Below are 26,599 nucleotides of genomic sequence, written 5' to 3'. Positions count from 1 at the left end.
TTTCAGAGTATCGCATGGCTAATAGCCCTCTATTTCTAATGTCCTCCCTGGCTCCCAGATATTTAGACCATCATTGTTTTCTGGGGGCCTCATTTTCTGGAACGATTCTGAAGAAGGTGCACATGCTGTCTGGAATTATTCATGAGGCCCTTTGTTGTATGTGTATCCCTTCCGTTTGAACTAAGGCATCTTTTAGGGCCTGGTCCAACACGAAGCCTGATTTTCTTGGGCCGTATCTTAACAGCAAGGCTAGATGTTGTGGTCCAGACCATTGGGATGCATGTTGCAGTTCGACATCTGTGGCCTGGACGTCCATGCCCACTAAGCCTGGTTGATCCCTATTGCTCTCCTGAGAAGGAGCCAGGTCTGCTTTTGCTGTCAGAAGGCTCAACGTCCGAACGACCCTGCAGCTTTCCCCCCGCCCGCTCCCCGGCAGTGCGGGGCCGGCCTGGCTCCGGGGTCGCCACCAGGGACCAGACGGAGGGAAATGGATTTGCTTGATTTATGCTTCCAGGGGAACAGGGTGGGTTTAACGATCCTCCATATCGCTGGCATCACGTGCGATTGGCAGATCTACCACTCCGCAAGGACAGAGAGTAGACGGGTCATGAAAATGCATTAGCTTTCAAAGGGCTTTTTTTTTTCTTCCCCAACTAAATTTCCAACAATCTATACTGTTGTTGAATTTCAAGTTGGCGATGAACAGCAGCTCACTTACTGCAGTGGTTCTCCAGTACACAGCTGACCTGGAACGGTACGAGAAGGATTCTGGCTGAACTACTGTTATTCCAGATATACTGTACAGCTGCACAACATGAAATAAGTTACCATGGTTTTAGTCATTATCTAATAATTATAGCATCCATGTTATCTTTGTAGGGGAAGGAAATGAACAAACAGCAGGGAAACATTCCTGAAAGTGAGTGAGGCACCCAGACAGGATAGTTCTGTAGGTGAATGTGCAGGGAGTTTCAAACATCCATCAGGTAGCATTAGTAACTTTCTAGAGTTAATTCAGTGTGTTGTATGCATTGAATGGTCATCAACAGTAAGCAGTCGTGCGCTCTTGAGATCATTATAATTGTATTATTATAATTTTATTAGTACAATGGAAATCTTATTTTAGACTGCAATGATTTATTATTCAAGGATCAAAAGCTAAATCAAATTAGCAACAGCTTATTATTAATTCTGCATTTAAAGACTGCAAACCTCATTGTGCTGTTGGTCTTATCTCTGGCGGAATGCAGATAATCCTAATAAATGAATACGAGCCTCACAGAAAGAAATGTGAAGCCTGCCAGTAAATCCTGAATTTATTATATTCAAGCACCCCAGTAACAGCTGAGCTGGGTGAGGTTAAAAATATTTGATTTGAATTGAACAGCAGATCAAAGCAAAGAAAATCATAGCAAGCACTATGTGGCTGCATTTTCGCACTCCCTTTAAAAAAATGAATAAATGTATGGGCAATAAAATTATATAAATGTAGTCCTTCTCTTCCCTTAAATCCCCTTGTGTCCTTTGAGTATCTGCCTCTTAAATTAGGTTACCAGAGAGTGGTGGTGGGGGTGAGTGACAGTTCATATTCTCTCAATTAGTTTGAGAGTGTGAACTGTCTCTCTCGTGGTTCTTGGGAATGTTGTCTAGTGGTGCGAGAGAGCTGACCTGCCTGTTTACCCACCTAGGATCCTTCCGCCTGCCTGTTTACCCACCTAGAATCCCTCCCTGTGATCCACCGGTGCTGATTCATAGTTTAACTCATTTAAGACAAAGCTCCTTCGTTTACAGATCTTGGATGATATGATGAATGCCTCTCTGGGTTGTGTTATAGAACAGTGTGTCTTAAGCTGTCCATTCATTTCACTCCCTGTTCCCTGAGACGTTATAACAGGAAACTGTTTTAGAGTGCGCACCATGCTGCCACTGGCAGGCGGTTGGCCCTTTCAACAGGCCACCACAGAAAGCCTTACACAAACGGCCTGAAAGCAGTTTAGCAGAGAGCACAGAATCATTTGTCTTAATGGGTGTCATTTCACTTATTAGCGACAGTAACTTCCTCAGTGTGGTTCATTCTCAAGCCATAAATCCGCCATGGATTTTACGTCCACAGAGTTTCTGGAATGTTTTATTTGATCTGGTATGGAAACTGTATGTCTCCTGTTCTATCTAAATTTTACCTGTAAAGTATTAAAGGCGTACTGTTTTATCCCTGGAATATAATGCAGGAATCCCAGAGGTCAGAACTGCACATGCACCTCTCCTCTTCAGTTTGTAACTAGACCACAAATCAGACCAGCTCTTTCTCTCTTGTCTGCTTCTCCAGAAAAAAATATAAGCAGCTAATTAGGAAAGAATGTCCTCTTAATTTGAGTCGTGTTTCTCAACTATAATTGAAATTGATTTACAGGAGAAACACACAACCAGATAACTTAGTCTGGCTGATACTATTTACCCTTAAGTTACTTAAAAGCGACTTTGTTCTTTATAGGTGACTGTATTTATACCCTAACCACAAATCAAAGGCATGATCTATGATTTGCACATACCCTGCCACCCCCTCAACACACACACACACACACACACACACACACACACACACACACACACCTTTCAAGGTAAACCTACACCCTGGCTAGACAACAACCAGCAGATTTCTGTTGGCTAGCCCAGCCTTGAGCTTGCTGTCAATGCTCTTCCAGTGCCTCTCTTAGAGGAATGTGTAGAGTCCTAGCCTGTGTTATTTTATCAACCCAGCGAATAAGCATGAGACAGATTGTGTCTCTGCGGGGCTGGACCCCAAGGAGGCTGTGGTGGTTTCAGAGCCTCCTTGAGTCTCCATTCTCAACGCTGATCTCAGACCAGTGCTATCTGGAACACAGTCTCCATTCTCAACGCTGATCTCAGACCAGCGCTACCTGGAACACAGTCTCCATTCTCAACGCTGATCTCAGACCAGCGCTACCTGGAACACAGTCTCCATTCTCAACGCTGATCTCAGACCAGCGCTATCTGGAACACAGTCTCCATTCTCAACGCTGATCTCAGACCAGCGCTATCTGGAACACAGTCTCCATTCTCAACGCTGATCTCAGACCAGCGCTACCTGGAACACAGTCTCCATTCTCAACGCTGATCTCAGACCAGCGCTATCTGGAACACAGTCTCCATTCTCAACGCTGATCTCAGACCAGCGCTATCTGGAACACAGTCTCCATTCTCAACGCTGATCTCAGACCAGCGCTATCTGGAACACAGTCTCCATTCTCAACTCTGATCTCAGACCAGCGCTATCTGGAACACAGTCTCCATTCTCAACGCTGATCTCAGACCAGCGCTATCTGGAACACAGTCTCCATTCTCAACGCTGATCTCAGACCAGCGCTATCTGGAACACAGTCTCCATTCTCAACGCTGATCTCAGACCAGCGCTATCTGGAACACAGTCTCCATTCTCAACGCTGATCTCAGACCAGCGCTACCTGGAACACAGTCTCCATTCTCAACTCTGATCTCAGACCAGCGCTACCTGGAACACAGTCTCCATTCTCAACGCTGATCTCAGACCAGCGCTATCTGGAACACAGTCTCCATTCTCAACGCTGATCTCAGACCAGCGCTATCTGGAACACAGTCTCCATTCTCAACGCTGATCTCAGACCAGCGCTACCTGGAACACAGTCTCCATTCTCAACGCTGATCTCAGACCAGCGCTATCTGGAACACAGTCTCCATTCTCAACGCTGATCTCAGACCAGCGCTATCTGGAACACAGTCTCCATTCTCAACTCTGATCTCAGACCAGCGCTATCTGGAACACAGTCTCCATTCTCAACGCTGATCTCAGACCAGCGCTACCTGGAACACAGTCTCCATTCTCAACGCTGATCTCAGACCAGCGCTACCTGGAACACAGTCTCCATTCTCAACGCTGATCTCAGACCAGCGCTACCTGGAACACAGTCTCCATTCTCAACGCTGATCTCAGACCAGCGCTACATGGGCCAAGCTAAAGCTTAGTAAGATGATACGACTTGTGTCCGAGTGCCGAACTTTTAACTGGTGCTGCTTATCACCCTTTAAAAGGAAACTCTTAGCGACATGTATATGAAGATCCTGTCCCCAAAGATGTTCTTTACGTCAACAAGCCATAAAATTATGTGATTTAGTTTAACAGTTGAGCCTCAAACAGCCCCAGAATAAAGACGGTATTGTGGCGAGTGACTTTGCTGCTTTGATCTGTAGCAGCAGACAGTCAGCAGCATGAGAGCTGTGTGTGAACTGTCTGCTGAATGTTAAAGCAAGCCTAACCACATGTCACTTATGATTTAAGAAGTGGTTATGTTTTACAACTCAACAACATTCATCCAACTTCCTACACACCTCCCTTTCACAGACAGACGCGTCCCTTTTTATTTGTTGCGTTTGATGGGACCCAAGGCAAACATTTTTGCCTTTTAAAGTCAGAAAGTAAACATGACAGATTTAACAAGTGTACGGTAAGGTTCAGGGAACCAGCACGCTTTCATGGAATTATCATAACAAACGGTCTTAAACAAATCTGCAGACCGAGCAGTTTTGTCAACAACAGAGAGTTTGCAGCATAATGGATTTATTGTTGGTGTCTGCCAATGTTGTCTTTTATTTTCTCATTGAGCTCTGACTTATCCACTCTTGGCCTACATTTCAATCCTAAAACAATAGCTCAATTGCTTCTTTTGTGACGTAATTTCTCATTTAGCTTGACTTTTTTCGGAACAAAAGTGTTACAGAATGTTACTTTGTGGAATGTGGAAATAAGTCGAATTTTTTTTGCTGCATTGTACAACAGATAATCAAATTGATGCAGAATATTGAGTTTCTTTGTGTAAATGTGATATGCAATATCTTGGACAGTGTGTTAAATATACATTTGGACACTGTATTAATTTTTTCAACAGAGTTCTCCACTACAAAGAATAATTATATTCTCTCACTTCTATTCATAATTGGTTGCCTCTTTTATCTTATCTCTGTGCGCTTAATTATCACAGTCATCATATTAGATTATTTCACACATTATAAACGAGTGTGGGGTAATTAGCATGTTAGCATATCTGCGTTGCTTGTCTAATGATGGGTATTGTGCTAGCAGTTACAGAAAAGTGAAAATGGGAATAGATAACAGTGCTTGCAATCATCATGACATTTTCTACATCCTTTTGTTTTTCTGTGGATTTAAAGATTCAGAAAATAGAAAGCAAACAGCCATGAAATATTTCGGAACAACTTTTTAAGTAGTCGTTGCACACATTATGTGATTGAGGCCTCTGTTCGATTGATCGATTTGGTCTAATTTAAATCGCAGATGTGCTTTACTCCATTCAGAAGAAAAGAAGCTTTGATGTTTTATGTGTTGATAAGGTCACTCTTTTTCATGAAGTTTTCATGAAACATAACAGCCTTGTTCTAAACTGGTCTCAAAGCCATTGCCAATGTGAATCTGGTGGCTAAGCACTTTTCAGAAATCCTCGTTCTGGCTCAGTGTGTTTGTTTGTTGAGGTTGTTTTTAAGATTGAGATGTTTTTGTTCTCAGAGGATTTGCGGAAATCATAAGTACCTTATGTTGTCTGTCAGTATTCTACACTGTTCCTAGAAAACCCACTTATGACATGGCCATGAGCCCTCCCTCGACCATCACACTCACGCACACACTGCCCTTTCTATTACCATCCCTACACACACACACACACACACACATTCTCATACTTTATAATGCTTCACCTCAAAAGCTTCATGACAGGCTTTGTGATGAAAGTGAAAGCTAAGCAGCAGTTGAGGCAGGGAGGGCAGAAAGAGGCAGTTGAGGCAGGAGAGGAGCCTGTCCACACCACTGCCAGGGCCTACCGCCCAGGGTCACAACCTCCCAGGGTCACAACCTCCCAGGGTCACGACCTCCCAGGGTCATGACCTCCCAGGGTCACGACCTCCCAGGGTCACACCCTGCCCGCCCTGGGGAACGACACGGCCACACACACACACATTTAACCACACACCCGCACACACACACTACATCTCAGTAGGCTGTTAGCAGAGGCTGTGGGTTAAGAGGTCTGACACCAAGGTTAGATGAGTGTTGTTTGGTAGTCATGGAACCGGTGGGTAACCAGGGAGAGACCAGAGAGAATGGCTCGCGGAGTCGAGGGAAGAGAAATGCTAAAGGACCAGTTGCACCTGCCTTTTGATTTCCACTCTGTGTGTCTGTCTGCGTGTGTGTTTGCCTGCATGAATTACTTGATTGAGTGTGAAAGCACGTGCAAGTGTGTCTGTGCGTGTGTGTGGGAGGGAGGTGTGTAAGTGTGGGAAGAGCTTGGTGTTTATACATGTGTGTGTGTGTCTGAGGAGGTGTGTGTGTGCTCAGGTTTGCTGGTGAGAGTAGTCTAAGTGAGTGTGAACGTGTGTGTTGGTGGTGCGGGGGAGAAGTGAGACAGCCTGGCTGCTTGTCCTTCTCTCCCTCGCTAACACCCTGCTGGGGAGGTATTTATAAACTGTTATAGACATCTAATACAGATCCAGAGCACATCTCAGCTTTCCACGCTCTCTTAAAGACATCTTGTCCTGAAAAGCACTGAAAGTACTGAGGGCACTGAAGCTACAGGGACAGGGTGTGGAGGACAATCTGCTACCTATACTGAGAAGAAAAAGAAACTTGTTCAAGAATACAATTTCCTAGTAGTTTCAAAAGCAAACTCTTGCTGGATGTTTTGACTTGTTTTGTTGTTGAAATAACGGAATCCAACACGCAGGCAGTGTGTACAGTAAAGATGCGGCCTCTAGCTGTTTTCAGCATTTCCTTCCCCTGGAAAGCCTAGCAATAGACAAAATATCCCAGTCAGTATGTCGTTCATACACACCCGGTTACGAGTACTTCAAAAGAGAGACCTGCGTGAATATGAAAGGGTTAACTTTTCTTAAAAAGAACCCGTCTGAGGGGAATAAAAGGCAGACAGGGGTACCGGCTGTTCCTCTCGGAGATGGAGACAGGGGAAGTCGTCTATATGGCTCCAATCCTCATCGAGACGCCGACAGCGGCCGATGGTCTGGGAAGAAACGCAGCCATGAAACGCAGGCCCACTGGAGGCAAATAAAACCCTCCTCTATGTCTCTGACCTGGTTAGAGAAGAGGCAACTCCTGCGTGTCTCAGACTGGCTAGTTACTGGTTAGCTTGCTAGTGTCTAAATTCACCTAGGTTAGTTTGCTAGTGTCTAATCTCACCTAGGTTAGTTTGCTAGTGTCTAATCTCACCTAGGTTAATTTGCTAGTGTCTAATCTCATCTAGATTAGTTTGCTAGTGTCTAATCTCACCTAGGTTAGCTTGTTAGTGTCTAATCTCAGCTAGGTTATCTTGCTAGTGTTTAATCCCACCTAGGTTAACTTGTTAGTGTCTAATCTCACCTAGGTTAGCTTGCTAGTGTCTAATCTCACCTAGGTTAGCTTGCTAGTGTTTAATCTCACCTAGGTTAGCTTGTTAGTGTCTAATCTCACCTAGGTTATCTTGCTAGTGTTAAATCCCACCTAGGTTAACTTGTTAGTGTCTAATCTCACCTAGGTTAGCTTGCTAGTGTCTAATCTCACCTTGGTTAGCTTGTTAGTGTTTAATCTCACCTAGGTTAGTTTGTTAGTGTCTAATCTCACCTAGGTTAGCTTGCTAGTGTCTAATCTCACCTAGGTTAGCTTGTTAGTGTCTAATCTCACATAGGTTAGCATGCTAGTGTCTAATCTCACCTAGGTTAGCTTGCTAGTGTCTAATCTCACCTAGGTTAGCTTGTTAGTGTCTAATCTCACCTAGGTTAGCTTGCTAGTGTTTAATCTCACCTAGGTTAGCTTGTTAGTGTCTAATCTCACCTAGGTTAGCTTGCTAGTGTCTAATCTCACCTAGGTTAGCTTGTTAGTGTCTAATCTCACCTAGGTTAGCATGCTAGTGTCTAATCTCACCTAGGTTAGCATGCTAGTGTCTAATCTCACCTAGGTTAGCATGCTAGTGTCTAATCTCACCTAGGTTAGCATGCTAGTGTCTAGTTCAGCGATTCTGATGGCAACATCTGGCCAAAAAATGAGGCAAAACAATGAGTAATATGATGCAATTTACAAAATGTAAAAACAAGAATGCGTGTTTTCAACAGAGAATGGGATTAGAAGGATTACAGAATTAAAAATTATAATAGTAGTGAGAAACAGTATGTTTTGCTTCAGAAGTCAGGACATTATTAATTCTTATCATTTCCAGCATCAAAACCATTTTCCTTAATTAGTTTAAATCCTTTCAAAATAAGAAGAAACCTCAGTTCAGTCAGATATTCAGGTATTAGTGTAGCATGAAATATTTATGAACCCATACAGACATGAGCCAAACAAATCATAATTTGACAGGAGACTTCAAAACAGCTCTCGGCACTGTGAACCTCCACAAGGGCTTTACTCAAAACTTTTGTGGAAACTGATTTCATCAAACCATTTAAGTTATTTAATCTCTTAAGCAAAAAATTATAAAAATAATCATTGAATCAATTAATAGATGTATATACATTATTATTCACTTCAAGAAATAACTTAGATTACTTAGTTTGATGTAAACAGTTTCCACAAGTTATGAGGATTCTGGATGTATTGGGTTTCCCACTAAAACCCGAACCACAAACGACTTTATTTTATTTGTATTTACTTATCTACGTCTCAGCCTTGACAGCAAAGAGCTACGTAATCGACAGCAACAACATAAAGGCATTAGTGATTCTCCAGGATAAGAGCGTCTGCTAAATGACTAAATGTAATAAAGTGTTTCTGAGTGGGATTGAACACATGCAAGAGAATGGTGATATTTTAGCCCAGGTGACAGGTGCTGACAGCCTTTGTGCCCTGAACAGGTACCTGAACAACCTGAACCAACACTCTATTTTGTCCATTTTGTGAAAAAACATTGAAACTCAAATCTTCTGAACTTTGACACTGAAACATTCAGCACTTCCAGTTCTACTGCACATAAAACAGACTCAAACTCAGTGTCCAGACATCTCAGCATTGAAATGAATTAGCGGAAATTCAATATTTCTGTGGAAGAACACCCTTAGATTCCATTTCCACTCTTGAAATCCATTTCTGTACTATTTACAGAAAACCGCAAGGCTTTTTGTGGAGATGGAAGGGGTTATTTGGAGTCACTGAATAATTCACAACACAAAGCATTGCGTATCCCTTTCCTGTGAAGCAGAGATTCTGTTGGCCGTGCTGCACGTCACTTACAAGGATTAGGATGTCCCCCATGTTTCATCAGGAAGGCAGGGTCCAGGGGAGTGAGAAAGAATGGGTTTTCTGGTTTCCATCCAGCCTGCCTCATCACTTTGCTCTGATATATTTTTAGATCTGGATTCCTGTTTGGCTTTGCTGAGTTCTTCCTGCACGGATAGGGGCTAGTTATCATGTTCTTTGAGATGTAGTGTAGTTACTCAGGGGAAAGATCTGTGTTGAAAAGGAACAGACTGGGATCATCTTGTGCAAACTGCCAGAGATCCAGAGATAGCTGCTTTCGTTTTTACCTACATAGCTTTTTACTGGATGTCATGTACATTTTAGTTGGTAGCTTATCTGTGTGTGTGTGTGTGTGTGTGTGTGTGTGTGTTAAATGTGACTGCATGCATGTGCAAGCAACAGAGGAGAGAGTATGGCGGTGGTGCGTGTGTGTGTGTGTGTGTGTGTGTGGTACAGCTGTTTATATCAGCTGCTTCCTCGTTAAAAGTTGGGCCTAAACCCGTCATGACGCAGTCCCTGGTCGTGTTTCTTCCCGGGGGAATAGATGCTATTGTCATCCAAAGCCCTCGTAATTCACAGGCATCCTGCAGTCGTTACCCTTAAACAGCACCTTCAAAACGTAGTGACCTGATGGTGGTCAGAGGTATTGAGCTTATAATAACTCTAAAGCACATGTGTATTGCCCCAACTCTACTGCTACAGACAGGCAGACAGACAGACAGACAGACAGACAGACAGACAGACAGACAGACAGCCAGGCAGACAGACAGACAGACAGACAGACAGACAGACAGGCAGACAGACAGACAGACAGACAGACAGACAGACAGACAGACAGACAGACAGACAGACAGACAGGCAGACAGACAGACTGCATGATGGACTGCAGTGACTTTAAGGCTGTGATCTTAAGCAAATATTCTCCCAACATGTCTTGTATTTTAAGTGTTTTGTGTCATCATGTACTGTCCATTTAAAATAACTTTGGAAGTCAGCTGTCATTCTCACATCCATTTTGGGGGGTAGGGTTGGATCTTGTCACCGTGCCAACCCCATCACACAAGATGGCCGTCTGCTCTCACATCCTGTTTGGTAAAGGGAGAAAATCAGTTATAATTGTTTTACATCCTGTTTGACACTGATCTGTGGGATATTCTGCTCCACATCTACGATTATTGAAGTTCTATTGTGTACGGGCGGAAATGCTTGCCAGAAGGTGTTTTTTTTTTCTTCTTCTGCGTTTTAGTTTTTCCATGTGTTCACTTCCATAGGACAGACACATACAGCTGGGTCATGCTGTCTGCGTGAGCGAGGTCTGTGAAGCTACTGTGTGGGCTGGATGGGGTGAATATGCTTGCACTGTACACCATTATGCAAAATTAATTATCAGCCTCTGTCACGCCCTGGGTCTTATAGTCATAACACAACGTTCCCTCTTCTTGTGTTTTTATGGAAATGAATTTATGGCATAATGTCACTATCGCTATTAGAACTCAGAGATATGTGCATAGGAATCAGCCCCTCTGTTGTCATAGTAACATGAAGCACTAACCCTGTGAACAGCTGTTGTTATGGTAGTCTGTGAACAGCTGGGGGGCTACGGCTCGCAAGGGATTGTGGGAAATGAGTTTTTGGTCTGTCTCCGCTACTTTGACCCTTCCTCTTCCAAGGAGGAATATTTCAGACCTCACAGTGCTACTGAAATCAGACTTTTACTGTGTAGCAAGTGAATACCAAACGCATCGAGGTGTAATTACTACAACTGTAAAAGCATGATCAAATTAAATAAACAATAATGATTTACAGAGTCTCCTCAGCGCGAAACGTAAAAACCCATGAAGCAGACGATCGTAACATTCGACCGCAAATGAGTTCAGGCAGTCAAGCGCAACCCATTATTGGAGAACGAATGTTGTACACGGCCAGTGATAGAAACTGAAGTTGCAGGAAGCACAACATCTTGTGTCAGCAGTACACTGCCTGTGTCAGGATGTTACCTGGAGAACCAAGATGAAGCACAACATCTTGTGTCAGCAGTACACTACCTGTGTCAGGATGTTGCCTGGAGAACCAAGATGAAGCACAACATCTTGTGTCAGCAGTACACTGCCTGTGTCAGGATGTTACCTGGAGAACCAAGATGAAGCACAACATCTTGTGTCAGCAGTACACTGCCTGTGTCAGGATGTTACCTGGAGAACCAAGATGAAGCACAACATCAGGGGTCCTCTGCCTATCGGAATGAAGAGTTCCTAAACTCAGTAAAACTGAGTGTGTGTGTTTGTAGGTGTGTGTTTGAGGATAAACCCTTCACACTCCTAAAAGAATGTAGGGGTCTTCATAGTTAGGGTGCCTAGGTTGACGTATGAGAACAGGGGACGTTAAACGTGTGTGTGTGTCTGGGGCGGCAGTGGTGGTCTACTGCTCTAGGAATTCTAATGCTTCCTCTGTGGTTTGTGAGGAACAAGGTGATTAGTCCTCCAAGCCCATGGGGGAGCTGCTCCCTGCTCTCTGCTTCGCTTCACGTCAACAGGAAAGCCAGGCCCCCCGGGCAGGGAGGCATGACGGGGTGGGGGTGTGTGTTGGGTGTGTATGTGAGGTGTGTGTGTGTGTGTGTGTGGACCGTGGCCCCAGTCAGAGAGCGGTGAGGAGGAGGAGGGCGACTCCACAGCCTGGAGCTTAGGGAAGGCTTCTACGGGGATTACAGCCAGGCTAAAATGTTTTCTTTGTAGCTGGAGGAAACCTGAGAAATACTCGCTTCTACCCCCTGGCTGGCCGGCTGGGACACGGGGAAGTCAAGGCAGTTAGAAATCTCTCCCATTCATTAGTACCTTTTCGTCTTTTTGAACCATAAACTGTAAATCTACACAAGGATGAGTGTCTCAGCCCAACTCCTGGAAGTATTACACCCTTGTTCTTTTATGAACGCTTCTTATGGCAGGGAAAGGAAAGAAGCATTTCTGCTGTACTCTCTCCTACTGCTCCTGACGTCCCTGCAATAACTCCCCCTCTTCTGCCTCTATTGAGCCAGGCTAGCAGGGTAACCGTGCCTGCTTCCAGAGCCCCTCTCCTGGAGCAGCTAGCCAGGCTACTGGCCTGCTGTGCGGCCTACCGCACTCAAACCAACTGGAGGCTTGTTTAGCTGGTCAAGCAAAAGATCAGGTGTCCAGACCTAAATGGATGATTGAACCTAAATCAGTTCCATGTGCACCAGAAGCCAAACTCCTTTTAGAAACTAAAGTCAGGGGGAAGAGACTGCAGAGGATTCTGCTATTAACCGATAACAGATCTTTATCTTCAAAGCTGATACTTTTGTCATTGTTTATTTGTGAGTCATGAATTGTTCTGTCTGCTTGTTCCAGACTTTGAGAGGTGGAGTTACGTTGAGGAGAGGCCTGAAGACCACGTTGCATGCTGTGCTGCAGAAAGAAACCTCACTGTAAGTCCTCAGACCTCAGTCTGTCTTTTATTCATCGGAAAACAAGACAGTGGTGTTGCTTACATGGCTAGAATGCCTTGTTAGCATGTTTGCTAACAACTTCTTAATGGTTTAACAGTTTATTCTGTAGACACGAGTTTGGCACATAACAACGTCTGGTGTTTGACAACCGTCTAGTGACACTGTCAGAACAGACTTGACTCTCAGTCTAGGTTTACTGGAGGAGTTTTCAGCAGAGAACAGACTTTCCCAGCCATGACATACGTAAGGGATAATGTATAGAACGCTGGTCATTATCGGGAAAATAAGCCCCGACAGGGCGAACAGCACCCTGACGTGAAGCGGAGGGGTTTTGTTTCGTCCTGAAGAGGCTTATTTTCAGGATAATTACTATTTGACTTGTGCTGCTCGCAGGGAGTTCATTTCCACTAGTTTTGATGGCGTTCTCTCCCTGGCATGTTTTTAATGGCTATTAGATTCACTCGAAAAATACTATTTGCCTCTTTAATGGTTGAACAAGCCAGGAAGGAATTGACTGGGGTTGATGGGGAAACAGAGTTGGGGAGGGCAGCGGGTGTTTGTGTGTGTGTGCCTTTGTGTTTGTTTATGTGTGCCTGTGTGTGTGGGTATCGAGATCTTTACTGTGACGCTATAATGATAGGAAGCGGGGTGCTAAACTCAAAAAAAAATTCTGATAGGGGGGTCAAAGGATGAGAGTTAGGGAGAGGGGGGTCCGAGAGAAAGGGAAGTCTCTTTAACAGAGTGAAAAAGCAGCTGGGTATTTCAACTATTCCCCCCCCCCCCCCCCAGTGCACTGTAACACAATGGCATGGGCCTTCTCCATGTCTTCCCAGCCTCTAATCACTCCCTCATCCCTCCCTCATCCCTCCCTCATCCCCCCCTCACCCCCCCCTCATCTCTCCCTCATCCCTCCTGCTAGAACCAGCCTCTAATCACTCCCAGCTCCCCCCCTCATCTCTCCCTCATCCCCCCCTCATCCCCCCTCATCTCTCCCTCATCCCTCCCTCATCCCCCCTGCTAGAACCAGCCTCTAATCACTCCCAGCTCCCCCCTCATCTCTCCCTCATCTCTCCCTCATCCCTCCCAGCTCCCCCCCTCATCTCTCCCTCATCCCTCCCAGCTCCCTCCCTCATCCCTCCCTCATCCCCCCTGCTAGAACCACGCCTGCAGAGGATTGTTTTACGCTTAATTTTGTTAGTCGTAACGAGATTTCACTAATCAAATTTGCCCCTGGCTGGAGGCCCCGCCCTCTTTGTCTGTCCCATCTTGGTCTCTCTGGTCTGGCCAGGAGGGTGTATATGGAGACTGTTGAAAGACAAATAAACATTTTCATTCTGAAAGCTTTCGTGGGGGTGAGAGGAAGGGTCGGCTTTGTCTTCGTTATGTCTGTTAGCTGTTGAAGTCAGCTCTCTGCCTCTGATTCTGCCTCTGTGAGGGATAAGTCAGATGCTCAGATTAGGTTCTCCTCTCTCTCTGAAAACGTAGATTCTGTGTGATGAAAGAGACACTTTCAAACTGTTCTACACCAGTCCATCAACAAATACTGACACTCACCACCAGATAACACTACAGGCACTCGAGGCAGACGCTCGAGGCAGACGCTCGAGGTAGATGGATCAGACCTTCACCATGGGACCTGCCCAGTCTGATAGTGTTGGATCAGACCTTCACCATGGGACCTGCCAGTACCTCTGCTCTCCTCGGACAAAGAGCTACCTCCTCTCAGACTGTCTCCTCCTTCCAAACCCTCAGGTCCAGCTCTGCGTTGTCTTCCAGGATGGTGGCCCTGGGCAGGGTGCCCATCCATGCCCCATTGAGAGAGTGGCCCGCGCTGATCAGGTTTCTGCCACCTGTTGCTCGGGTGGGGGGTGGGGGGGGGGGGGCAGGCGAGGTGGCAGCGATCTCCACTTCTTGTGTGCCAACACTGTCCCCAACGTCCTGGCCCTTTTGTTTCACTAGATTTCCATGCCAGTGAAGCATTCATCCTTTAGATTTCTTTCTCGACACAGAAGCGGTGGAAGGGTAGGGTCGTAGAGACTAACCCTTTCAAGGCTAACCCTTGCTAATTAGCATTAGAGGAATCAATGCGATGTTTACGAATTGATTGTACGGAACTCTGGTTGTGTACTCGTGACGTACTTGTGTGTGCGTTTTGGCCCTGCTGCTGTTTGTGGTTTGAGTATTGAGGTTGGTGGTTTTAAGAAAGGCAGCCAAGCCCTTTAAATGGATTCTATCTGAAGCCCTGTCTCCTAGGTGGCGCTAGCTCTGGGCTTGTTTTAGCAGAGCTGTTTACACCTCCCACTGTCTTAACAGATGAGAAATCATGTAGGATGCCATTTCAAACCCCACAAGGAGCACAGGGGTCGTCCCTTGAGGAAGTCATTTATCACTCTGTTGTCTCAGTAAATATCAAACCTTATTAACGCATCATTTGTAAGACCATCAAGTCTAGGTTGTCGCTTGGGATAAGGGCATTTTCCTGAGCAATTAAACGATTTAGGCTTAATTTTGATAACGGACAAACGGAGAAATATCAAATTTCCGTACAAACGAACGAGAAACTAATTCCCTCACGCCAATATCTCCCTGCGACCTTTCGGTGGGTAATTTGAAGTTGATGCCCTTCGTCATTAGCGTTGGCATGCTAACTCTTTCCTCAGTCTCTCCTGACACCTCTACCCCTAACCAACAATCTCTCTCTCGCTCATGTCTGCTCACCCTGCCTCTGTACCCTACCAACCCTAATTCTAATTATGTTGATTTAACTTAGCCACCCCCCACCCCCCCTCCCCGTGCCATCTGAATGGAAGCTTATTAGTTTGAATATTTATTTATTTATTCCCATTTCTTGGGGTCCCTGTCGGCATTTCCAATTACTCTCGCCGCCCGGCTGTAATTGCCTCCACACTAATGGCCGCCAGACAATCGTGCTAAATGAGGTGAGGCAGAGAGGCTGCGAGCCCGACTTCATTAAGAGCTAATGGGATTTTATTGGGGGGACTGAAGACCCAGCTCATCAAAAAGGGGAGATGGAAGAAAACAAAACAGATGGAGAGAAAGAACCAACCTCACTCGCCCCCTCCCCTCCACCTCTCCTCCTCTCACACACACACACACTATACACACACACACACTATACACACACAGTACACACACACACACAGACACATCAATATCTGCTCTTTCTTACCCTATAATGAGGAACAACACATTGACAGCAACACCCTTTTCTCACCCCTTGTGCACCGCAGGGGAAAGTACCACGGGCTGTAGGTATTATGGGATGTATCTATCAAATCTTAGTTTAAACAAACGTGGGTTTAAATCTTCTTAAATCCTCACAAATGACAGTTCTCAGCTGAGGTTGTGTGTGTGTGTGTGTGTGTGTGTGTGTGTGTGTGTGTGTGTGTGTGTGTGTGTGTGTGTGTGTGTGTGTGTGTGTGTGTGTGTGTGTGTGTGTGTGTGTGTGTGTGTGTGTGTGTGTGTGTGTGTGTGTGTGAGAGAGTGGAAGTGGGCTGGTAGTTTGGTTGTTCTCGACAGTGTTGAAGCGTCGCTGTGCTTCAGCTCTGACCGACTCATACCACCCACATCCCAGAGAGCACATCCCAGAGAGCACATCCCAGAGAGCACATCTCAGAGAGCACATCCCAGAGAGCACATCTCAGAGAGCACATCCCAGAGAGCACATCCCAGAGAGCACATCTCAGAGAGCACATCCCAGAGAGCACATCCCAGAGAGCACATCCCAGAGAGCACATCTCAGAGAGCACATCCCAGAGAGCACATCCCAGAGAGCACATCCCAGAGAGCACATCCCAGAGAGCACATCACAGAGAGCACATCCCATTGTGAAACACGTCTGACCACAACAGTAGGTCCAGAGACGACACAGAGCATGAATTCAGCACCGTCGTCAAAACGTACAGTATATAGTTTGTGACAAAGTCTTGCTGTGTGAAGCTGTGAAGAAATCCCAATCCAGACCAGAGGTCAGAGAGCTTCCCCTTCAGAAGCATGGGAAACTGGCTCGCCGTTTTGGTGGAAACCCCCTCTCTTATTGGTCGTGATGACGTTGTGATATTCATGGATTGCTGATTCGTTTCCCATACCTTAATCCTGGGCTCCATCTTAATGCCGACATGCCTGGTCTGCTCTGGGGTCCGGCTCACTGGCCTTCCTGGCTCCTGAACAAGACGCCCGTGCCAAACTCTATTACACGCTGAATAAAACCAACTGTTCACCTGCGAGGACCGTTTAGGCCCACTGTGTAATGGAGACTGTTAAGTGAGCATTAGTTACCCAGCGTTGTGACTTTGTTCCATTCTGAGGTCGCCCAGCCTTAAAGGACACACTGAAGAGTTCAGGGGGGTAAAAAAACGATTTCACTTGTGCGTGTTTGGAGGGTTGGAGGAAGTAAAGAATAAGAATGCATACTAATACAAAATATACGTGGAGGTTGTACACAACCTTATGACAGTGTTAACCAGCAGGCTTTTTTCTCACTAGCACCAACAGACAGCAAAGTGAAGGAGTGTTGTCTTTTTTCTAACCCCCCCCCCCCCCCCCCCAACAAAAAAAATTCTATACTTTCACACAATCTATTGCCTTTGGGGTGTGTGTTGGGGGGGCCCAGTGTAGGCCTTGAGGCCTGGGCTCCGTAGTAACAGCTGTCCCCCAGCTGCCAGGTTCCTGGGGGGGGGGACTGGGCAGACCCCCCCAGGGTCAGAGCTGTGGTATGGCGGTCTCCCTGGCAACCAGCGGAGGATCAGACTGGGAGAACAATCCGTCCAGTGAGAGCATAGCACAGTTCTCTTTCTGAGCTCAGCACAGGGGAATGTGGGGTGGAAGGGAGGAAGGGGAGGAGGGGGGAAGTACAGGATACAAAAAGCGGAGTGAGGAAGGAATGGATGGATGGATTTGGAGTGGAAGAAAGAAAGGGGTTGTGAGCAACTTGCTTCTGGCTCTGACAATTCACCGGTTTCCCCCATAGCCCCTCCCTCCCTCCCTCCTTCTCTCCTCTCTTCTTTTCCTTTTCTTCTTCAACCCCTCACCCAGTCCGGGCTCCTCGGGGGAGAGAGATGCTGGTCGAAGGCTTATCTCATGACTCCAGAACTCTCTCGTTGAAATGAAATACCATCCACAAAACCTACATAGCTGCTCCTTGCTGCAAATGGAGTACCTGGTACTAAAACTAATACCGCGCCATTGTTTAGCCAAATCATTTATTGACATGTTTTACTGAAAATAAATAGCACGCTCTCTTTGGGGTCTAAAAGCTGCAGTCTACCACACTTCTTAAACAGCAAATAGTGTTTTGTCCAGTTGAAAGTTGGCACAAATGTGTTGCTTAAATGATTGGGCAAGGCATGTAAATAGTGGCTGCTCAATAGTTCTGAAGATTATTCAGTGTGAATTATTAGTTTCTTATTTTTCACACATATTTAAGAATAAATCTCCCACCCACTAACCTTCTGCAGAACGTATCAAACAGGAAGCCCTGAGTTTGTGTAACTGTGTTGGAGCTCTAGTCATAATGAGCCGTTAAACAATAACACACTAACAGGTGTCCGGCTCCGACACTAGATCAGGTCTATCTGCTAATCAGGGGCGCAAGTTAAGACTGTGTGGGTGTGGATGTGTGAGAGAGAGAGAGCGAGCGAGCGAGCAGGAGAGAGCGAGAAACAGAAAAAGAACGTGCAACCAATAGAGAGAAATAGAGATTTAATATATATATTTTTTTTAAATTGTAGACGACCACCAATTCTAATAGAATCCTTTCTAATCTGAAAGTCAAATCCAATGCAAAGGTAATGCAGAAGTTACTGCATCATCAGCTTCCAGAACTAACCAGACCAGACTAACCCCTTCAGCGTTCTTCTCCCACTGCCCCTAGTGAGCGGCAGAGGGTCGCTGGATGACGTCTCTCTTCTTCTTTTACTTTTGGCCTCCAAAAATCGTCAGCAAAAAGCGCGCGGCAGGGGGGTCTGAACCTTGCGTTTCCATGGTAACGGGCTCCCTGCAAAAAGGTCACCGTCAGAGGTAGTTTCAGAAATGGCACAAGAGGATTATGGGGATTTGAAGCGGACAAAAAAAAAATCAGTTTTTCTTTTTTTTTTTTTCTTTACAATACTCCACCCACCCCACCCCCCCCCGGAATATTCTAACGATGATAAAAACATTGGGTTTGAATAGCCGCAATTACACGGCTCCTAGCAGACTAGGGCCTCATCCTTTTATTATTATTTCTTTATTTTCTTTTGAAGTCAGAATTGAAAAGGAAGAGTGGTCCATAGCTCTCTCCAGCTTTGTGGTCTCCGCTGATACGTACCCGACTGCCCCCTCAATCACCAGCGGACGCCCCCCCTCTCTCCCCCCTCCCCCCCCCCCCCCCTCCTCCCCTCTCAAGTCATTTTAATTAAGTCCGTCGCACTGCCATGTCTGGCAGAGATAATTGGAGTGGGTTTTGGATGCCATTTACTCTAAATGTCGCCTGTTTCTTTCTATCCATCGCCCCCCTCTACACACACACACACACACACACACACACACACAAACACACACATCCTTAGTCCCACCCTTACCTACCTCCTCATGCTCTACCACAGAGTGAACCTCCCTTCCCTCCTCCCCCCTCTTCTTCCATCTCGTATTCAAACGTGAAATATGGATTAACCTTGTCTGTGCGGTTGGGTGGCACTCTGGAGAAGACTTCCTGTGAAACGTAAATTTGGGCAGACGCTGCAATTTATTTGAAATGGCAAATCAGTAGAAGCAATTTATTTGAAACGAGCACATTCTTTGAACTTTCCTCTTTGGGGAAGGAAGTCTCATTTTCTCACCTACGGAGAGAAGCTGAAAACTTTGAAGAAGCTGTCTTTGCGTTCTTCGTAGTGTAGCCTGGGCATTGCTCCCCCGAATGGCAAAATGTTTCTGCTGTGTACTAGTATCAGGCTGATATTTGAAGATCTGACTCATTGAAAATGTACATAAACCACATATTTACATTTACATTTAGCAGACGCTCTTATCCAGAGCGACTTACAGTAAGTACAGGGACATTCCCCCGAGGCAAGAAGGGTAAAGTACCTTGCCCGAGGAGATAACGTCATTTGGCACAGCCACATTGGCACAGCCACATATCAATGTTTTTATTTACATTGAGTCTACATGGCAAACACTCCAGAATGTCTTCTTCACAGCATTTCTTTACCCTAACCCTAACCCTAACCCTTCACTGCATTTCTTTCTCTATAGTCTGATGAGCACAGCCTAGACTGATGTGCTCCTCCTCCCACCCCCAGCCCTCCTCCTCCCCCAGCCCTCCTACCCCCCGCCCTCCTCCCCCTGCCCTCCTCCCCCTGCCCTCCTCCCACCCCCAGCCCTCCTACCCCCCGCCCTCCTACCCCCCGCCCTCCTCCCCCTGCCCTCCTCCCCCTGCCCTCCTCCCACCCCCAGCCCTCCTCCTCCTCCCCCCTGCCCTCCTCCTCCCCCTGCCCTCCTCCTCCCACCCCCTGCCCTCCTCCTCCCACCCCCAGCCCTCCTCCTCCCACCCCCAGCCCTCCTCCTCCCCCTGCCCTCCTCCTCCCCCAGCCCTCCTCCTCCCACCCCCAGCCCTCCTCCTCCCACCCCCAGCCCTCCTCCTCCCACCCCCAGCCCTCCTCCTCCCCCAGCCCTCCTCCTCCCACCCCCAGCCCTCCTCCTCCCCCTGCCCTCCTCCTACCCCCAGCCCTCCTCCTCCCCCTGCCCTCCTCCTCCCACCCCCAGCCTTCCTCCTCCCACCCCCAGCCCTCCTACCCCCCGCCCTCCTCCCCCTGCCCTCCTCCCACCCCCAGCCCTCCTCCTCCTCCCACCCCCAGCCCTCCTCCTCCCACCCCCAACCCTCCTCCTCCCACCCCAGCCCTCCTACCTCCAGCCCTCCTCCTCCCACCCCCAGCCCTCCTCCTCCCACCCCCAGCCCTCCTCCTCCCACCCCCAACCCTCCTCCTCCTACCCCCAGCCCTCCTCCTCCCACCCCCAACCCTCCTCCTCCCACCCCCAGCCCTCCTCCAGCCCTCCTCCTCCCACCCCCAACCCTCCTCCTCCCACCCCCAGCCCTCCCACTCCCAGCCCTCCTCCTCCCACCCCCAGCCCTCCTCCTCCCACCCCCAGCCCTCCTCCTCCCACCCCCAACCCTCCTCCTCCTACCCCCAGCCCTCCTCCTCCCACCCCCAGCCCTCCTCCTCCCACCCCCAGCCCTCCTCCAGCCCTCCTCCTCCCACCCCCAACCCTCCTCCTCCCACCCCCAGCCCCCCTCCTCCCACCCCCAGCCCTCCTCCTCCTACCCCCAGCCCTCCTCCTCCCACCCCCAGCCCTCCTCCTCCCACCCCCAGCCCTCCTCCTCCCACCCCCAGCCCTCCTACCCCCAGTCCTCCATCCATCAGCAGAGCTGGTATGCTGCTGACAGGGGCCTTGCAGTGGGCCACCCATCCAGCCGGCCGCGGAGGGCAGATCTAATATCCTCTCATCTAATGCTCTCCAGATGTCCTATTGGCTGGCTTCTTTTTTGGTGGAGTGGGGGTGGGGGGTAGGTGGGGGGGGGTGCCCCAAAACTCTGAAGCTGTTGAGGCCTCATCTCAGCACCTCCAGGGAAGAGAGGGAGAGATAGAGAGGGGGAGAGAAAGAGAAAGGAAAGAGAGAGAGTGTGTGGGGGGAGAGGCTGAGGGTTAGAAAAATAAATACAAAATCGAATTGAGCCGTGTATGGACTGGTTCAGTTCCTCCCCTTCTCCTTCTCAGCCCTGCTCCGGTGTTTGGACTGGAACTCAACCCTCTTCCCCCTCCCTCACCTGCACCCTGGTGCTCATATGAAGCTAGGATCACACCAAACTCTTCACTGTAGGCACACCACACCTGATGAGCATTTGTGCAAAGTCAATATTCCTAGCTGGCGGAATATCGGATTTTGAATCTCTGAATACGAGGGAGGTGGAGGTGGTGTCCCTTCCTGATGCCCCCTGGTTAGAGCAGGGTCAAGTCTCTGGCACGGGGTGTTGAAGCGACGTGGAGGAACGAGGGGGCTCCATCGTGGTTAACACAGTCTGTCCTTCAGTCTCACACACATCGTCTGGGTTTCCTCTTCCTGTCTGCCTCGCACTGCATCTGTCTTCTCTCTTGTGCAACTTCTTCTTTCATCTCTCTCCTCCTCTCCACCCCTCCCTCTCCTCCTCCCTGCCCCTTTCCTCCTCTCCTTCTCTCCTCCACTCTTTCCTCCTCTACCCCCTCCTCTCTCTCTCTCTCTCTCTCTCTCTCTCTCTCTCTCTCTCTCTCTCTCTCTCTCTCTCTCTCTCTCTCTCTCTCTCTCTCTCTCTCTCTCTCTCTCTCTCTCTCTCTCTCTCTCTCTCTCTCTCTCTCTCTCTCTCTCTCTCTCTCTCTCTCTCTCTCTCTCTCTCTCTCTCTCTCTCTCTCTCTCTCTCTCTCTCTCTCTCTCTCTCTCTCTCTCTCTCTCTCTCTCTCTCTCTCTCTCGTCTTCTATCTACAGTGTTCTGATCCCAGATGGTATCCAAACTTTTCTCAACCACTACCCCTTTCTCATTCATCCCCCTTCTCTTCTCTCTCTCTCCTCTTGTCCAGCACATGCATTCTCCAGTCCCGGTGGCATTTTCAGAGGAAATTTAATATTGGATTGTTTGGTGTTTCCAAAGATTTCAATCAGCTGGCAGACTCTCTCTCTCACTGTTAAGCTTTCTCTCTCTCTCTCTCTCTCTCTCTCTCTCTCTCTCTCTCTCTCTCTCTCTCTCTCTCTCTCTCTCTCTCTCTCTCTCTCTCTCTCTCTCTCTCTCTCTCTCTCTCTCTCTCTCTCTCCCTCCTTCTCTGTGTTTGTCTCCCCCCTCTCTTTCATCCTGAGACACACAGACTAACATCTGAGGCAATCAGGAGCAGCCGGCCCCAGCGCCACGCTCTGGGTTTTGTACTGATGTTCTCAACATCCTGTCTGTTCTCCTCCCTGGCTCTGTTCTCCTCCAACACCTCTGCTGCTCTGGAGACGCTCTCTGGAGACGCTCTCTGGAGACGCTGCCTGGAGACGCTCTCTGGAGACGTTGCTCTGGAGAGGCTGCTCTGGAGACGCTGCTCTGGAGACGCTGCTCTGGAGACGCTGCTCTGGAGACGCTCTCTGTGGACGCTCTCTGTGGACGCTCTCTGTGGACGCTCTCTGGAGACGCTCTCTGGAGACGCTCTCTGGAGACGCTCTCTGGAGACGCTCTCTGGAGACGCTCTCTGGAGACGCTCTCTGTAGACTGCCCCTCTCCGGTCCCTCTCAGGGCCTCTTTTGAAATACATCCACCCCCACCACACCACCCCCATCCATCCATGCCAAGAATCCACTAACAGCTCAGTGGCTTGCCCATCCACAGTCTCTGCTCCCACAACCCAACACACACACACACACAGCCACCCACCTGCTAATCCCCCTTCTCATTAGCCCCCCGACGCTGTCCTCAACCCCCACTCCAATGTGGTCTCAGTGCAAGAGGGGGCAGGGAATGGAAGGAGCTGCCTGCTTGGGTCCACTTAATACCCCTCACCCAGCACTCCTCCCAGCCAGGCACTGCCAACACGGCTGCCCAGCGTGCCTGTTTCCTCTCCCAGGGCGGTGTGGAGGGATGACTGGGTGGGGTTAAGGGGATACGAGGCCTGGCAGAATCCCGAGCCCACAGTCTCTTTAACAGTTGACTCTCAGAGCTGCCTCTGTAAGATAAGCTGATGTTAAAGATCCTTTATAGCCACATCTGGGTGACATATTCTAACCCTCCAATGTCAGACATTGGTTTGCCATGTACCCTGCCTGGCTGCAGGTTTACCCAGTGTGACACAGGCATGGCTCACTCACACAGTGATAAGCAGCAATCCATGTTTTTTAGGGACCTTGTTGATGCAATAGCAGATAAGCGACACAGTGTTGCTGCTTCGGGATCGCTGGTGTAGACCTGACAACTGAAAAAGAAAAGATGTTAGTTTTTTTTTTAAACGACATAAAAAAATAATATACGGTTTGACGCCAATCTCTTAAAGATTAGCGTCCCTCTCAGTGAGCTCGCTAGTTCCAATTTCAACGGAATTTCTGCCTTCGATATTCCGATGTTTATCAGCTTAGCGAGAGGAAATGTGATTGCTGTGTGTCAACCGTGGGCCACGCTGGTCTCCTCTGCGCGGGCGCTAATAACATCAAGATGACGGCCAGTTAAACATCGGTTACCAGCCTCAGCTCGCTGAATGAGAGCAGATTGGAGGAGTACTGGAGGTTTCCACTGGGAAGTTACCAGAACATCGCAGTTTTACTGGTTACAGCAGTAAGGAGTGAGAGAGTGTTCCTGACAGTGACAGTAACTCACATTTTGTAGAAAAGGAGGCGCTTCTGTACATTTACATTACATTTAGCAGACACTTTTATCCAAAGCAACTTCCAAGAGAGAACTTTACAAAAGTGCATAGGTCACTGATCATAACAGTGAGATAGCCCCAAACATTGCGGGTAGCCAAACATGAAGCATACATTGTGAAAAACCAAAGTAAGTGCCAAAGGGAAGAACCATAAAAGCATGTAGGCTAGTTAAACAAGTTACAATTAAACAACATGAACCTCAAAAAAGTGCAAGAGTGAACCTGTAGAAAAGCAAGCCACAGTAAAAATATTTCAGCGAGTACATACATTTTAAATCAGTTACAGCTAACCAACAAGAGCAACAAGTCATACGAGTCATTGTGATCCTGGAGGAAACTAACATCAGGTCCAGCAAATCATCAGAACATGGCCCACATCAGCTTGCTCTCTGTTCATTTATAAATAATATATAATTCCTTTAGGAGGAAACACTCTTTAGAATGACATGGCAGGTGATAAAATGAAATCTAGGGTTCACAGTTGGGTAAATCCTGGAAGTAGTTAAGTTAACCTCAGAATTGCTAACGCTGTACGTTGAGGCTTAGGTCACACCCGACACAACAAAGTTTAACGTGTTCTTGTATGGTGTGTAACATGTACAGTTCTCATTTCTACACACATGACATGTATCTATTTTAACCCCAAAAAACAACTAATTATAATAAGAGCTTTTAGCTATGCTAATAAGGCTATTTGCATGCGTAGTACGAGCCTTTGGGGAATAACAAAAACATTTTTTTGCCACTCTAGTCTCCACACCCGTTTTAGTCAAGACTTTAATCTAATTTTAAAAAGCAGGCCAGAAAGCAATCAAATCTGAATAATATCTAAACAATAATTAGCATAAATACAAAGAAAACAAGAATTGGAGTCAGATTAGACCACTGATGCCAATGTATGGACTGAAAACACGCAACTTGTGTTGCACACTTGGCAGCCTCAGGGGAAATTGGAGTGTGTTCATTATGTCTGAATGTACGAAGGACGTTCATGAAACATTGCCATCATTATGAAGTTGAATATGAAAGAGGAATTTTCAGCGGTCATTCTTTGAAGAACAAGTTGGAGAGGACGTTTTGTCTGGGGTGTGCAACCAACATTTCTATCTATCTATCTATTGATTTGTTTGCTTGCTTGCCTGCCTGCCACTCTCTCTCTCTCTCTCTCTCTCTTTCCCTCTCTTTCTCTCTCTCTCTTTCTCTGTGTGTAGATAGCTACCTGGCTAGCTCATATTGAGAAGATAATATAGGTATGACCTGTATGACCTGACCAGCAACAGTAGTAACAACCTCTACTCCTGAACCACAGTAAACAAGACCAGCGGCAGCATCTCTCCAAGCCACAGCACTTCCAGAGGGCTGAACTCTGCTGAACTCTACCAACGTGGATCTGAGTGTCCTTCACTGGGCTGCAGTATCAAACAGGAGCGCCGCGGTCCACTCCAGCTGTCCACAGCCAGGGAGAGGAGGACTGAGAATAGTGTGAATGCTAAGTGGGGACGTGAGGAGGGCTGTCCGGGGTGCAGAGTGTCTCCAGGTCTGCCTGCTGCTGGTTCAGGTTAATGAGGAGGTCTGGGAGATGTGGGCTGTGTTGTGTGGGCCTCCTGCTAGCCTGAGGCAGTGTGAGTCCTCAGGACCACTGCGGTGCCTTGCTGCTCCAGGCTGGGCTAGGCGCGTGGGTTCCCTTGCTTCTTTATTCTGTGTGTGTAGGTGGCTTATGATTGTAGGTGCGTGCGTGTGTTTTGAGGGTGCTGTACGCTTTTTTGTGTGCGTTTTGCATGCATGAGAGTGTGTGTAGGAAATGGCCCCTTTTCCCAACCTCATTATCATCAGCAAACCCCCCCCCCCACACACACACACACTTACTATTTACAAGCCCCTCACCATTGGTTTTAGCATTGCAAATCTGCTTAACAATGAGCGATGATTGGATTCCTATTTTCAACAAACCCTGATTTATGTATTCATCTTGACTAATGCTGTGATCAGGGCATTAAGATGCATGGCATTTGGGCAAGGTGACACCTCTGCCGCAAATGGTATTCATTGGCTTTCTAGTTTATATCAGTAACCTGGAAACTCTAACCGAATGGACCAAATGATTTTGAAGGAGAATTGAGATTGCTCTCTGACTTACAGCAAACACATGCTAACACATGCTAGCACATGCTAACACATGCTAACACATGCTAACACATGCTAACACATGCTAGCTCTGCAGCGGTTTTATAATTCACACACATGAAAGCACTAACGGAGATCCAACTGGGTCTGCTGAGGTGTCGTCCGTCTCAAATGCTGCATTCCAACATGTTCTCCTGATTGGCGGTCTTTGCGTAGCTAATGTCAGTTTCTAAACTTTTCATCCGGGCTGTACAACATGAAACAATATTATACTGGATGGATTCTGAAGTAAAATTGTGTTGATATTTTGTC

General features: G+C 47.4%; 1 protein-coding gene across 8 annotated transcripts in view; it reads left to right on the top strand.

Annotated features, from left to right (window-relative positions):
• LOC146246417 (homeobox protein PKNOX2-like) overlaps positions 1-26,599 on the top strand; it is a 52,600-nt gene that overhangs the window by 3,475 nt on the left and 22,526 nt on the right. For 4 of the 8 annotated variants that reach the window (XM_084683803.1, XM_084683806.1, XM_084683802.1 and 1 more), the window contains exon 2: positions 12,649-12,725. The exons of 1 other annotated variant lie outside the window; for it this stretch is intronic. In XM_084683803.1, the coding sequence (XP_084539929.1) occupies positions 12,698-12,725 (28 nt within the window). In that variant the 5' untranslated portion in view covers positions 12,649-12,697. Of the gene's footprint in view, positions 1-12,474; positions 12,726-14,539; positions 14,586-25,624; positions 25,644-26,599 lie in introns of those variants that run through there. 3 more of the 8 variants (XM_084683804.1, XM_084683808.1, XM_084683809.1) reach the window with 3 other exon arrangements.

Source organism: Hypomesus nipponensis, chromosome 20 (genome assembly GCF_054491055.1).
Source record: "Hypomesus nipponensis isolate SF chromosome 20, ASM5449105v1, whole genome shotgun sequence".
In the NCBI taxonomy this organism is placed as follows: domain Eukaryota; kingdom Metazoa; phylum Chordata; class Actinopteri; order Osmeriformes; family Osmeridae; genus Hypomesus; species Hypomesus nipponensis.
The sequence above is the reverse complement of the archived record's forward strand: the minus strand, read 5'-3'. Positions and strand labels throughout refer to the sequence as shown.